The sequence below is a fragment of the Polyodon spathula genome, chromosome 5, assembly GCF_017654505.1.
Source record: "Polyodon spathula isolate WHYD16114869_AA chromosome 5, ASM1765450v1, whole genome shotgun sequence".
Lineage (NCBI taxonomy): Eukaryota > Metazoa > Chordata > Actinopteri > Acipenseriformes > Polyodontidae > Polyodon > Polyodon spathula.
Window position 1 is genome coordinate 8,420,671 of NC_054538.1, and position 16,718 is coordinate 8,437,388.

The 16,718-nt window shown below is 34.5% G+C and overlaps 1 protein-coding gene across 3 annotated transcripts in view; it reads right to left on the minus strand.

Moving 5' to 3' along the window:
- LOC121315508 (kinase D-interacting substrate of 220 kDa-like) overlaps nt 1–10,777 on the minus strand; it is a 64,005-nt gene extending 53,228 nt beyond the window's left edge. Inside the window, exons 1-4 of one of the 3 annotated variants that reach the window (XM_041249654.1) lie at nt 8,751–8,968; nt 2,612–2,757; nt 2,244–2,342; nt 837–935 (exon numbers count right to left, since the gene is read on the minus strand). In XM_041249654.1, the coding sequence (XP_041105588.1) occupies nt 837–935; nt 2,244–2,342; nt 2,612–2,719 (306 nt within the window). In that variant the 5' untranslated portion in view covers nt 2,720–2,757; nt 8,751–8,968. Of the gene's footprint in view, nt 1–836; nt 936–2,243; nt 2,343–2,611; nt 2,758–8,750; nt 8,969–10,736 lie in introns of those variants that run through there. The other 2 variants (XM_041249653.1, XM_041249652.1) reach the window with 2 other exon arrangements.
- Nucleotides 10,778–16,718: the final 5,941 nt, after the last annotated feature.

Consider the following 16,718-nt stretch of genomic DNA (forward strand, 5'->3'; position numbering starts at 1 on the left):
TTGATTGGTTTACATAACCACTCAATGTAGTACTTTTTAAATAAGCATTTTGGTTTTGCATTTTTATCCATTTCAGTAGACCCTGAGAAAGTGATGCAGTAATGTTACTGAGTAACATTGAAGTAAACTCTTTGGTGATGTTTTACACATTTGGGTCTTACAAAAACAGATGTTGGAAAATATTAGGAGCCATGAAAACATGTTTTGCTTATTATTATGATAATTATTATTATTGCTGCATTATTATTGTCTAACGAAAAACCCTCATCATCCAGACATACAGGCACCAATGTGGCTTAAGGGGCAACACATCAATTAGTGTCAATGCTTGCTCATGAACTTCTTGATGCCAAGAAGCCCTTTTCATCTCCACAGTGAAATGTACATACAAGCAGTTTCCTCCCTATATCCCCAGACTCTGAAACTCTTAATAGCCTAGTATCATCAGAATGGAGAAGCAGTTCTCTTGATATATAACATGTAAACAAATTAAGTGCAACATATTGTACAGGGACACACATACCAAGTAATTCAAATAAAGCAGACTAAATTAAAACAAACAGATAAACTAAAACATGTATTATTACTTTTGAAGGAGCTTTATAAACCATCAAACAGATTATCTTGAATAACACCATTACACAGCCATAGTGCCAAGAGAAAGACTGCACTACATCACAAAAATACTAAATTATGTGGCAGGCACACATGTATATATGAGGGAAACAAAACAAATGCATATAGAAACTAAATAGTTGTATATTAATAAAGGAATTAAAGTGTAAATAAAAAACTTAATGTACTTTTTCCAACTGAAAGAAAACTAACTTACTCACCGAATCCCTGTGCTCCAAGCTAGCATTGTTTCTGAGCAGTTCCTTCACAACGTCAACGTGACCTTCCTTTGATGCTGAAATGAGGGCTGTCCAGTTATCCTGCATTTAAAAAAAAAAAAAAACCATATACTTAATAATTTTACCTAAAAGATACATGCCAGTAAATGTACCTTTAAAGTAAAATTAGCATTTTCCTACCACATGGTCATACCAGGTACTCATTTAAAAGTTAAAAGTTGTAAAAAGCACGGTCCTTGAGCAAAACGAAGTGTCGAAGACACATTAATCTCTGCACTGCTCTGGTGAGTGTGTGTATGTGTATGCTAGACTAAAGCATGCTGTGGTAGCATACACCCATCGTTATGTCAGATTCTGACATGTTCAACACTCAGGTGAAATTAAAGGTGCAACACTTAGTTGCTCGTTATTTTGTTCTCTGTTTTGATTCCTCGCTGCAAGTGGATTGTGTTACACAAGGCAGATTTCATTCCTTTCAAGGTAAGCATGTTGGAAATTATGCAACAGTTTCTGATTGCATATTTACAACTGACAATGGATTTATTGTGTTTATTTCAATAAATCCAGAGGCATTTCTGGGATACAATGAATAAAATGAGGAATTGCAGTACTACTCCAAAACAGCTGAATGGAACTAATTTGCAATAAAGGTTGATGTTTATTTCCTGGCATGATCAAACATTAGTATAGTAAACTGATAATATGGTGCACAAATTACATTTATGGTAATAACTCCTAAACATATTTAGTTTAATTTGGTTAAAGTTACATAAAAGTAATATGTAGATTAATTATTTGTAATGTTAATTTATTACATTATATAAGTTTTAAAAAAGTTAAAAAGTATCTTATTCATTGTTTTGGGGGAATTTGTGAACTACTTTGAATGTACTGTACAGTAAAGTTTTTCTTTCTGTGTGTGTAAAAAAAAAAAAAAAACTGAGATATTTTGCTTTTAGTGTTACCTATAGTTTGGTGTTGCTACATATCTGTAAAATTGTGTAAGCTGTTCTTCTGTTCTTAGATGTTTTCAGAAATAAATCTAATCATTGGATACATATGTTTGTTTAATATGGTTTTATATATCGTACATGTTATCACATCTGTGCTGCAGTTAACTGTAAGAGAAGGTACCGCTAGTAAAAACAGGTACATAAAGGGAATATATTTCATTAATATTTTTTTTTATTTTTTTTTGTGGAGATGCAATACTCTATAGTGGGTAATTTTGACGGTAGTTATATATGTACATTGACATTTAAAAAATAGCCTAATATTAACCCGATCATAACCTATTTAAATTTAAGCTGAACTTTCTGCACACATTTTACTGTGGTAATTGCATTTTAAGAAACCCTGCCCTAGAAGTGTATGGAGAGTAATACTAACAAAATCTTCAAGGTTGATGTTCGCTCCTTTCTTCAACAGCTCCTGAACAATGTCCAGATTGCCTCGCTCTGCTGCTAACATTAGAGGGGTCTGTCCACCCTGCAAAACAAAACGGTCATAAAAACAAAACTGCAAATAAAAAATCAATTAAAAAGTAGCCTAATACCTTAACTTAAAAAAAAAGACTATTAGGGCTGTGCATTAGTAACTGAGGTGTTTTTTTAGACTTACATTGCAAGTCTTTCACGGAAACCAACCTGCCAAATGATATCCTGTACAGGTTTATTTTTAACATAAACCCCAGCAAATCAACTGCCCAGTGTAAACAGGCTCACTGAAATGCTTTCCCGTTATGAACCCATCCCTACCTCATTTCTTTCATCCACCTCCTTGCACTTCTCCAGAAAGGCCCTGATCTCAGCCATGTTCTCCTCCTCCACGGAGCTGAGCAGGCTCCAAGTCACCAGGCTCGCCATCTCCAGGGAGCCCTCGGGATCCAGCGTGCTCAGACCACCTGGCACAGCAAAGGCACAACACTCTATCAGACACACTCTGTGATCCCAGCAACAACCGAGAGCCCTTTCCCTTTAAACCTAAACACGCTGCCACTGGGCTGCTTCACTAGCCTTTCCTTCAAGTTTTGCTACTAATTATTTTACAAAAAATAAAAAAGAATTTGGTTTCAGTGTTAATTAAATTAGTGACTACAGTAAAGGGTGATAACGCATAAATAAGCTAGGCATTGCTCAGATTAATATTATTATTATTATTTGTGTCACAACTGCACACCTGCAGCAGATTATGATTCCCCCCCCCCCCCCCCCCCCCCAACTGGAAATAGTGATTCAGATACAAATATAACTATTCTGAAAAACCAATATACTGTATCTGAACTTATTTTACTAGTAGTTTGGTATCAGATAGGAATGATTTTAAAAAGCAAAGCAAGATATGTAACCCTGCACATGAAGTCTTTTTTTTATAATTTTTTACAAAACTACAATCTATCTCTCCTGTATATCAAGGGCAGTTTTAATAAGTCTGGAACATAAATAAGAACATACATTTAAAAAGTACAAATGAAGTGCAAGCTTATTTCTGCCTGAAATAGAACAGCTGAAAGAGAGCCAGCACTGTATTAGAACATTTGCCTTAGCAGTGGGCTTTCTTAAATTAGAGGTGTACTCTGCATTTGAAGGATTCCTAAACCATCTATTACGCCTAAACCGTTTCTGGGATTATAACATATTATGGCAATGACACGTTTAAGCACACTGCAAAATACTACTTACTGTACTGTACAGTAGTGAAATTCTTCTTCTTCCAGGTCTTTTTTTATACAAAAATTATATTGCATGAAAAAATATTGACCTACTGTAGAGGTTTAATGTATTTTTCATTTTCATGGGCTAGTATATCAAGATAAATATTCCACTTTCTGCTTGAAATATATTCATAAAAATCAAAAGCTGGTGAAATAGATATAGGCCTAGTTATTTACACAGTTCAATTGAGGAGCTATGCTACAGTATTCCCAACTGCAATTAATATAGTTTACATAACCTAATGACTTCTTTCTACTGTAAATCTACTCAGGAATGTGTAGTAACCAGCTGTTTTCTTATACAATACTACTGAAAGCAGGTAAAGAAAAGTTTGGAAAATGATAGAAAATGTCTACAGTAGGTGTTTGGAAATCATGGTTAAGGGGATTTAAATGGAAAATGTAATAATGCTTTCCATAAATGTAATGATTTTTTTATGACACTACTACTGTGACAATGCTATAGAATCTCAAAGCCCAGTCCAGGAGATCGCTTGGATGAAAGTAGAATGGAAGTTGATCATCCAGGCTTGAACTTCAAGTGTTCAAAATATATCTCTGAAATGCTGAGGCATGCACGCTCCTGCTATCTACAGCACCAGAAATGTATTAAATTCCCAAAACTGCTCATCAGTCATACTAATGAATAACTTACAGCAGGTTGCTGATTACTCATTTGCCAAAAAAAAAAACAATCCTAAACAAATCAGCACTATTAACTGCAAAGACTGCACATTCAACCAACGTGATTCTTCTGACCAAAATAAGAGATACCACGACACAGAACCCATATGCTTATTTATTTAACCCATATGAGTTCATTTTTATAGGACTTTCTCAAGTAAAAAATCCTTAAGATGCTTTTTACTTTACCCCCCCCCCCCCCCCCCCCCCCCCCCCCGAAAAAAAAAAAAAAAAAAATATATATATATATATATATATATATATATATATATATATATATATATATATATATATATATATATATATATATATATCATCACAGTCTGGAAGTGGGATATCGCTACTGTAATACTTTGTTTTTTTTCAGATCTATTGGGAAGACTCTCCACACGTTTTCTGGACTACTCCAAAGTAAGTGCCTCACTGTCCTCAAAGAGACCCATCAGGTTGGACTGTTAATCTGGTTCTACAGTAATAGGACTCAATTCAGAATACAGCATGTCTGTCTTCATTACGTTTCATGACTGCTGGTACAGTAATTGTAATTTGGGCTGTGGGGCTCTACAGGCTATAATAACAGTGATTCAAAGCTAATTTTTAATTTTTAAGGCCAGAACGCTGTATTACTGAGTGCAGTACACTGTAGCAGCGCGTCTTTACTGTCTGTTCCACCAGCACTACAACTACACAATAACAGTGAAAGCCCATGAAAATACAGTACAACTTTAAAAGTTTCTAGTGAGTAATCTCAAGTACAGTTAACATCAAATCTAAACATAACCATTGATCACCAGTGAATTTTCAGTCTAGAAAAAACTGGAAGCACGATGACCGAATGAACAAGGTTTTATATTTAGCTGCGGTCAGTCAACTGAGAGCATGTCATCCTTCATGCAGTCATTATTTCAACATCTTAGTGTCCCTGTGGAGAAGCTACGGAAGTACGTCATCCACCTATAAAGTTGTATCACAGGGACACCTATTAATATATATGATAATATATATATATATATATATATATATATATATATATATATATATATATACACACACACACACACACACACGTGCCTATAGAAGGTCTACACTCCCTTGAACTATTTTCTAATTTTTTCAAGTTTCATGCATTTAAATGAGGATTTCCACTTATCTACACACCATACTCCACACTGTTAAACAGAAAAAAAGTTTTTATTGAGAAAAAAATTAATATTAAAAATACCAAACTGAAACATCATAATTGGGTAAGTCTTCACCCCCCTGAGTTAATACTTGGTGGAAGCACCTTTGGCAACAGTTACAGCTGTGAGTCTGTTGGAATAGGTCTCTACCAACTTTGCACATCTAGATTTGGCAATATTTGACCATTTTTCTTTACAGAACTGTTCAAGCTGTCAAGTTCCATTCTTCTTTACATAACTGTTCAAGCTGTCAAGTTCCTTGGGGAGCGAGCATTGATGGACAGCAATCTTCAAGTTATGTCACAAATTTTCGATTGGATGTAGGTCGGGTCTCTGACTGGGCCACTCAAGGACATTTACCTTTTTATTCCCTAGCCACTCCAGAGTAGTTTTGGCTGTGTCCTTTGGGTCATTGTCATGCTGAAATGTGAACTTCCGTCCCAGTTTCAGCTTTCTTGCAGAGGGCAGTAGGTTTTTCTCAAGGACTTCTCTGTACTTTGCTCCGTTCATTTTCCCTTATATCCTGACAAGTGCCTCAGTCCCTGCCGATGAGAAACATGCTGCCACCACAGTAGGGATGGTGTTCTTTGGGTGATGCGCTGTGTTGGGTTTGTGCCAAACATAACGATTTCCATTTAGGCCAGAGTTCCATTTTAGTTTTGTCAGACCACAAATCTTTTTTGGCCACATGGCTACAGAATGTCCTATATTTTTTTGCATACTTCAAACACGTTTGGCCATAAAAGCCTGTAGCTCTTGCAAAGTTGCCATTGGCCTCTTGGTAGCCTCTCTGATCAGTCTCCTTCTTGCTCAGTCATCCAGTTTGGAGGGACGGCATGAACTAGGCAGGGTCTTGGTGGGGCCATACACCTTCCACTTCTTAATAATTTTCTTGACCGTGCTCCAAGGGATATTCAAGGCCTTTGATATTTTTTTTATACCCTCCTCTGATCTGTGCCTTTCACCTATAGGAACTGCTGAATTTATCCTGAAATCATGTGAATCACTATAATTTAACACAGGTGGAGGCCAATTAACTTGGTGTGTGATTTTGAAGGCGATTAGTTACACCTGAGCTAATTTACAATAGCTATTACAAGGGGTGTGGACATTTATCCAGCCAAGCTATTTCAGTTTTTATTTTTAATCAATTTTCTACAAATTTCTAGAATATTTTTTTCACTTGGAAGTTGTGGGGTAGGATCTGTAGATAAATGAAACTTTTTTTTTTTTTTTAATGCATTTTAATTACAGACTTTCCATAGGTCCTGTGTGTACATTATATATATATATATATATATATATATATATATATATATATATATAGATATATATATAGATAGATAGATAGATAGATAGATAGATAGATAGATAGATAGATAGATAGATAGATAGATATAGATATAGATAGATAGATAGAATACTATCTACATAGTATCTATATATCTATATCTAAATATAGCCATGTAAAATACTTGTAACGATACGATAATCCATATTCTCAAGGTTAAGAGTTTAAACGTTTAACGGTTAAAATTTAACCATATGGATATATATATATATATAATATATATTAGATATATTACATTCTGATGTATGCTGACAGCTCTGGTTAGTATTTTCCAAGCAAATAACCCCTAAATAAGCAAATGACGTTTTAATATTGTAACGAGGTAACTACATGATTAAAAATCATTTTAATCTATGTAAGGCACAGCAGGGTCAGATAAACAATGCAAATAGTCCCGTGGGGACAACGTTAATAAACTAAACTTTTTTTTTTGGACATCATATTACATTCAAAGAACAAAACAAAACGAGCACTTAAAAAAAGAAAAAACACAGCTTACATATGTTACAGAATCTATGAAATGCACAGCTTCTAATATATTGTTATATTAATGCTACTGTTCAGGGATCAGTGCCACAAATGAGAAATCCTTTTTTTGTTTTGTTTTGTTTTATTTTTAAAAAATCCCCTTCCGTTAACAAATTACATAGATATCAAGGACAACAGATATTAATTAATATTATTATTTTTATTTTTAAACAAATTACTTGCTTAAAAGTGTACTGGTAAATTAAAGTCGATACATAATTAATTTACACTTATGCGTTCTCTGAATTAATTTTGAATATATATATAAATCGTGTTATACATATTCAGTCAAAATCTAGAGCGTCCTGTTTATTATGGGTTGCTTTTTACTGCATTCAGTAACTCCATCCACAGTAATTCTGAACGTTTTCATTTTGAATGATTCGTCGGGTTCCTCAAAATAATTCCAAACGTGGCTTTGCCTCGTTCCTTTGTTTAGCGATGGAATTTTATTAAAAATATATAACAAACACCAGACATAACGCTTTTCTTACCCCGTGTGGACTGGACCATTATCACGCCCACTACAGCATGAACACAGAGTGCGCCAATGAAGCGCCAGATCGACCGAGAACAAAACCCTCCCAGTGTCAATGACAAAAACGAACATTTATTGCATACTTGTTGCATTTACTTCAGAAAATGAATACAAAGAATAACGTATATTATATTGTGTGCTTGGCAGCAATTTATATATTTGTTTTTCAAGTCACACAAAAATAACACTCTGCTCAGCTGTACTAGTAAAAACACTTCTATAGAAAAAAATAGCCTACGCAATGTCAATACAACAATGTTGGTTATTGTATCCTATATTGTAACCTAAATTATTCACTTAATCAAAAACAAAAAGCTGGCATGAAAATAACCGGTTACAAAATTCATTCAAGCTTGAATTAGTTACTAATCAATTCCAGATTTAAAAGGCTGCCTAACACACCCGCAACTAATGCAGACTAAGATAAACAAACAGAGCAAAATAAACAAAAATTACAAAAGTTAATTCCCACTTAACATTTAGAGAAAATAACAATCATAAGATGCTGCTCTGTTGTCAAAACAGTTACCAGAACCATCACCAGCAGTGCTTCTCAATAGCCAAATCCATAATGTATTAAAAAAAAAGATGTGCTTTCAATTAAAAATCAATGCATACATACATACATAAACGACAAAGTGCATGTCATAAAAATAAATAAAAACACAAAAAAGAGAGAATATAAACATAGTTGTTAGATACTTTATAATATACTGACATGTGTATATTATTTGTAAAGAAGAAACTGTAATTACATTATTTATACTGGAAGGTACATTGAGAGGCAGCATTCTCTATTCTGAGCACATTCACTACAGATATGAAGCAGACAAAATGTATTGATTTATGTTTTGTAATTGTTATAAAAAAAAAAAAAAAAAAAAAAGTGTGTCAAGCTTACCTTTGTGTGTAAAGACAAAAACAGAATATCAACAAGCTTGCCTCAGCAGCTTCAGCCAAACAGCCCTTCTCCTATAAATAATAGATGAGATGGCACTGACTGCTACGCCCAGCCTCATCAGCACAGAAAAAAAAAAACAGGTCACACTGTAAAAGCATACAGCTTAAGCACACACAGGAGAGTGTACCTTTAGAACCCACCCAATGTCTATTGAGATGCAGATTCGATGTTTAATTCGAGCCCTTCAATAGCCATCTTGCTCCCCATGAGCCTTTATTAAATCACTGCAAGGCTGACAGATAATCCAAGTAATTATTCACTGCCAGGCTTCCTTGCGGATCAACAGCCATCAGGACTTAGTCCGCTGATTCCAACATGTGCAGCTTTGTCTAAAGAAATGTGTCACAGTTACAGTACTAGAATAAGGATAAATCATCTTCCACCTACAGTACTGTCATTTTCTACAAAACCTAATGCTTAGTATATGTATGCCTAATGCCTGGAATGTTTTATTAGAAACCCTATAGTTCATGTCCGAATCCCGATATATTGCATTGATACAGTACCAGGAATCCATAATAACGTTTAACTAAATGTTAAATTTGGGCAGGGATAAAGGGTTATTTATCAATTGTTTATTATCTTGAGAATAAAAATATTGATAATTGAAAGTATATAAAAGGTACAACATTACACAGAGCTGTGACAGGTGTTTTGTGGTTTAAAGACACGACAATCCATTGCACTCCTGAACACTGTTCATTAAACAGATACTAAACTTGATTCGTTAACGTGCAGCCTGCCTGCACATAACTTAAAACAATGTCATTTAATACAATAAAAATCCAGCATATTTTGGTAAATATTAACACATTTCATGCACTGATATAAATCACCAAATTTTGATCACAAGACGAAAACGCAGACACCTCTTGAATCATCTAAAAAAAATCACCTAAAAAAAACCTCTGGAAACTATTGGCTGTGCAGACGGTTTTTCGTTTGTTGTCTGGGGTTAGGTGTCACATGGTGAACAGGATAAACTGGTATAAATCGAAACCATAAACACTGCTGTATCCCTCGTCCTTAGTTATAACATCTGGTAGCTTTTTGTTTACAATTTAACCCGTCTGGGGTAAATGAAACACATAAAACCAACTTTGGGTAAAAATGAGCAAGACTGCTCGATGTAAAATAACGTTGTTTTTTTGTTTTTTTTTGAATTGATATAAATATAAAGGTCAGAGTACAATTTATTTTTTTATTTTTTGTTTTAAGCACTGGTCTTACAAATTACTGGAAGGCGTCCTACCATTTTACAGGTAAACATGCAATACGATTTTCAAAAGACCAGTTTTGTTACCAACATATTTCTCCGATTTACACAGGTTGGCTGGAACCTCTAAATAACTTTATTTTCTTTCCATTTCCATAGAAGTGTAACAAATATAATAATATATATATATATATATATATATATATATATATATATATATATATATATATATATTATTATAATATATATATATATATGTGTTTTACCTGTTTCCCTTTGAAACAGAATAGGAATACATCGATGTATTAAGTCCTCTTAAATGACTCTGTTTTGTGTGTGGTTATTATAAACAATATCTCCTCACACATATAATGACATCCTTTCGCATCGAAAGAAACCGTGCATTTTTTGTATCATAGCAGGCTATACTATATTCCAATCCAATACCCTTACACCACCACCAACCCCGTCTACATATCATGACAGGGTATATAAAGGCACAGTTATATAGTGGGTAGTTATGTTGTGTTTCCTTTCCTTACTTTCCGAATTTACAGCGCATCAGCTGTTTTGCCAACGCACCTGCAAAAAGCGACAGTTCGATAGGGTAGAGCAAGCTCCATTGCAGGTTACTGCAAATCATCATCAAAATGTATACCTTCTGATTGGAAGATAAAAAACTTACTGGGCAATGGAGATTCCTTCCTTACCTTTTTTTTTTTAATCAATTTATGTCCGTCCTAGCGAACGGTTATTTATTTATTTATGTATTTATTTATTTTTTCAATTACTTGAACTCCTTTTTTCCCCCAACAGCCATCTTGTAATGTTAGTACAAAACATCACTTGTCACATGACTCTTCACTGAGCCGTGACGTGGACTCATGCGATGTCTCTCTAACTACTACGGTTTCGTGGTGGATTGACTGTTTGCTTTGTACATTTGAAACAAGCAATACGGTATAGAGGGAATATATTCAGTAATAAAGAATACTTCACAGTGGTTAAAACATGCTGTACAAAAGTATACTTGATGTCAATCTACAAAGGTAGGGCCAAAATAATAATAATAATAATAATAATAATAATAATAATAAATAAAAAACATATCATGCCATATTAAGTGCATACAACTATCACCCCCACGATGCGATGGATTTCATTTGGTACATGTGTCTTTGTTGAAGTTGAATAATCCAGTTTCTCTCAGTCAGCCAAACTGTGTCCTGGATACCCGGCTGTAAATAAAATGTATAGCAATATGTGGAACACACTATGGTTTAATAAGATTAATATACTGTTACCATGTGTTATTGTGGATCACCAAACCTGTATGAAACAGTACATCACTGGCTGAGAACAGAAATATTAGTTTTAAAAAACAAGCGTTTCAAGTTTGATTATCATAACGTAGTTAAACTATCGGATGTTTCATCATATTTTATGTTTTTGATATTCTCGTGATGTTAACATCCCGGCAAGGGATGGCAGGTGTTTCATACTTGCATTTTAAATTAAAACGATATTTATTTGCGTAAATGTACAGCTGTTTATAATTTTCAAAGTTTGTATAAAAAATGAGTATAAAAAAAGTGCTAGCATACAAGGAAACAGCATCAACTTTGCCATTCAAATAACTAAACTTGCCAAATAAGTATAAAATACAATCAGATAACCAAGGGATATTCAACAGGGGGCAGTGATAATATTTATAGCGATAATAAGTGACAAGAAAATTGATTTTTATGTCTTGATTAGCACACCTTTTAGTACATATGGCTAAACCCTAACCACGTATAATAACAGCACTGTGCACATTTATTTGTTTGTTTTGTGTGGTTTTTTTTTTTGTTTTTTTTTTTTTTGTTTCTTTTTTTACAAAATAATATCATAAAGGTATTGTATTGTGGGGACAAGGGCTTTATTGCAATATGCTCCAAAATAAATCCAAAATAAAGTGCGATTCCCCAAAAAGTACCAAGGGGATTACGCTAGCTATGCTTCTGTAGGGTTAATGAAGGTTCAAGAAATATTATGAAGCACACTTTGATGAGCACAGCTGTAAGGTATGTTTTTAGCAAGAGAGATGTTCTTCTCAAAACAAGGGCCTGAGTGGGATGTGGGAAGTTGATCGACCTTGGTTGGAACACTGCTGACACAAAGAGAAACTAAGCTGCATGCAACAAGGTTTAGCTTCACACCCACATATAGGTAAGATATAAGACAGGCATTTGAGAAGCATTTCAAGATCCTCCATGAACATATGTCAGAGACATGTTCGATGCCACCCAGAGATTAGGTAACTAAATACTGATTCATTTCTGCTAATAACTAGGGGCCTGTGGCAGGCTGGCGAGTGGATAGAGGTCCAGAGACAGTCTGTAGTTCAAAAAAAATAACTATTTTATTATAAATAAACACAAAAATGAAAGGGGACAAAGGCCAAAATAAAGGGATTTAAACACAAATAAAGCAAGACAAAAAGCAAAAATAACAATTTCCAGGCTGGGCAATGCCGTCTCTGGACTCAAACTTTCAACCATACAAACAAACCACCAACCTGCTTCTTCAGCTCCCTCTTCTTTAATGGGAAGCAGAGGCCTCCTTTTATGTCAGGTGGCTGGGTGCTGATTGATCGTTAATTATACTAATCATCTAATCAACCCCAGCCACCTGAACACAATGAACCCAGGCAGGTAGAGGAATTTAACCCCATCCCTGCCAATTTCTAAAGAGCAGAGCTGTGCTCTGCCACAGGGCCTTATTATTGTGACCAATGATTATGATTATGCTGTAAAAGCGTGACTTTTGATGATTGGAATCAATAAAGGAAACGTGTTAAATTCTGCTTAAAATCTTTGCTGCATGTTTGCTCCTTCACACAGGAACACATGCATAGTGTAGTTTCCTTACACTTTCTTGTGGCTATTATTCCACACCCTGGTGGCTGCAGCCCACTATGCTATCGTCCCCTTAAATAAAATGTATTTTATATACATGAACTTAAAATATATAATAGGTAACTTTGTCCTACCAGCATCACACAAGATCATTTTAAACTAGAGCATGTAATTATTTGTTTTCCTTGCGGATTATATATAAATATTTTCCAACAGGCAGAGATTTATTCCTGGGACAGATCAGAATTGCTTCAGGAGAACTAGTGGACATAACATGCTTAAAGTCTGTGCCTTAATGAACACATTCACTAATAAATCATAACTAAAAATAACATTGCATTGTACTATTTTTATTTGAAAAAGAAAATAGAGGCTTTTGTAACAGAAATGTCCATTGGCGTTGGTACTAAAATGACTTTATTAGGTGGATTTGAGTGGAGCTGCAAATAAAACTTCATGATCCAAGCCCTGTTGATGAAGATGGGTAAGCCTGGTCTTGGGTTGAAAGTATGGTTTTGTGGGCATTAAAATGGTCAAAAGACAGATGAACTGAAATAATCTGTTTTGCAATCAAAAAATATGACAACCAAGTGGTTGGAACCGACGGTCGGTTTGAAATTATTTTCTACACGTTTTGCAGACAGCACTGCCTCCAAATTTGGAAAATGGCATTGCATTTCAAAACTTGCTAGACAGAATTTAATCTTACAATTGCAAGAAAATTACTAATAAGTTTCCATGCACAAAATAAACATCAGTCCTGAACCATCCCCTACTGAAAAAAAAACATCCTAACAAAAGCCAAGTATGTTTTAGATAGGCTTGACATAATTTCTTGCTTTAAATGCTTGCTTTTTTTCAAAACTATTTGCTTGTAAAATGCTCAGTAATATACAATGTTTCTTGTTTTCACAGGGCCTTGTTCAGTAATCTGCGAGTACTCGCCATGAGCAGCCAGTTTCCCTCAGCAGTTTGTTAGCAGTGCAGTCCTGCTACGGCAAGCACTTTCTATGTTATTTATTTTAAGACACAGGTTCCTGGCGAGGGCAAGAAGGGTAACCACATAAAGTGGCTCTTATTAATTTAACATGATTATTAGATTTATTTTAAAAAGACAGATAGAAGGGAATTATAGAACAGAATGTAAAGAGAACGTAACACTGTTGTAATGATATTATATTAATATTAATCAGTGTGACCTGCTGGCTAAATCATTTTAGGGAAAGGTCAATTACCTAGCAGTATGCGTCTCTGTGTGTTGGTACTGTATCGCATCAGGAATAACACTCGAGTGCTGATTCTCACTTGAGCTTTCTCAACAAAAAATAAACATTAACTTGGCACTTAAGTGCACAGTGACACTCATGTCGTTTTTGAATATGGTTTGTGACAATCACTGCACCAACATTCCAAGATTTACTGACCTTTTACTACTGGAATAATAGCAGTTCTACTCAGAACACGATTAGCTAACACTAACTAATGTTTAGTATGTTAAAAAGAGACAGCAGAACTAAGGGTCAGCTCAGTTGTGAGGATGTAGGTGAAAGGAAAGGAAATAAATACCAGGTTTACTCATTTTAATCTGTTGTTTTAATCAGCACTGCCAAGAAACACACGCACACGCACGCACACTGACAAACGATTCTGGAGTACAAATGAAACATTTAGACAAAAAGGTACAAATACCCCTTAAAACAGCTATATGTTATAAATAAAGCATTATTAACCTGAAGTACAAAATAGTGATTAATGCATCAAAGTGTTGACAAAGTGACAATTTCGGAGCACACCACCACCACAACCAAAAATAAAATTTCACTTGTTAAAAAACAAACAAAAACAACAAAGAAATGGCATAGTTAAAAATATTTAAAAAAAATGAAAACAGTAAACCAGCAGGCAGGTGAATCCAGGGAAGGCAAATTTGGTAAGTCTCCATTGTGAAGTTTTTAAACATGTAAACCTGGAAACAAATAACTGCTACCAACCCCTCAGGGCATTTTCAAAGTCACTGCAGGAGCACATCTCTTAATATTCACTGTCACTGATCAATATATCAGTATCCTTTAATCATTAATGACAACCCCCTAGCCATTAAATAAGGTGTACATTTTTATAAGGGTTGGATCAAACAATATATTGACATTTTTTGTTATACAGCACAGCAGAAACAATGACAGCTGTCAATCAGATTATTTTCTGATTGCATCAACACACACTGAACTAATGAGTAGAATACTCTGCAAACATTAAGCACTTTATGTGACATATGTTCTCACTGTGTACCTTTCATTGGTGCAATAAAGTGAGCTTCTGTGAGAATGAAGGAAGGCTGCGTGTGTCTCTGCTTTTAACTGCATCTGGTAAGTTACAGGTCACAGCAGATACTTGTCACAAATTCAAAATTAAATCATGTTTAACATTTCAAGATACCGGTTAAGATCAATCCGCAGGCAAGGACCACAGTATCCTCAATTACTTGGACTTTATTATTACCTGCTAAAAGCAATCATTGTTCAGTTCTCTTTTTATTCTTGTCTTAAATTTGAAAATGTGTGCAGTAAATACAACTAAATAAACGCCTTCGCCTCCATGTTGGTCTGTAGGTATTAGACACTGGCAGAGCTCCATGTGCTGCACCGTTTCCTTTAAAAAGCACATGTTAATTGAAGATGTAGCTAGAAAGTAATGTGTAGAAAACGTGTACAAATTGAATATGAAGAGCTCCACTGCGCACTGATAATGAGGAGCATTTAAAATGGTAATAATAAAAAGAGTATGAAATAGGAAACCCCTCTAAAACTGACTACACATGGCAAACCTGGGGGTTGGGGGGACTATAGAGACCACATTACTGATAAGACCCCTAAGTCAAGTCTAACCATTTGAGCCAAGGGCTTCAAAAACAGAGTATAAGGCAGTTGAAACACGGCCGGTAATATTGAAATTACATACATACATACATATATATATATATATATATATATATATATATATATATATATATATATATATATATATATATATATATATATATATATATATATTCAGCATTATTAGAAAGGGCAAAGCATAATGTAAACTGCTGGTTATTAGGCTACTACCCACAATACCCAAGATTTCCAGCAATATGCTGCAACCATATTATTCTCTATGACTTTACTGAAGCATTTTTGTTGAACCCAAATGGTGTTGTGTATATTAGTTAGGACTTGGTCTTGGAGGTCTATTGTAGTGTAACAGGGAACAACCAATGAAACACGACATATAGATACAATAGTGGCAATTTTCTGGGAGAACGAGAGTTGCATTGAAGTACTACAATATTGAGCTTGGTGATCAGATTTTGAAACTGGGTGTAAACATGCAGCAAATCTTCTGTACCTTATGATGCTGTGAAGCCTCTACGCTGGAAACAGATGGACGGACAGAAAAATCCCTTTTAACAGACAGAGCCCACACGGTATGGCTTTGTAACAAATGATACAGAACAAATACATGAAATGGCAGGATAGTCAAATTGAGAAACACAAGACATCCAACCAGTAAAGCTCACAAATTTACATGTATTATTTTTTGGCAAAACAAAAAAAAAAAAACAATTTTAAACTTGGGGGACGTTGTTTTTGGAATAAGAAAAAAACAACATTCGTTGTTATACTGTAAACCATATTCCCTTTTTTTTTTGTTTTGTACTTATGCCTATATAAATTGTAATAATATATATATATATATTATTATATATATAATATATATATATATATATATATATATATATATTATATTCCG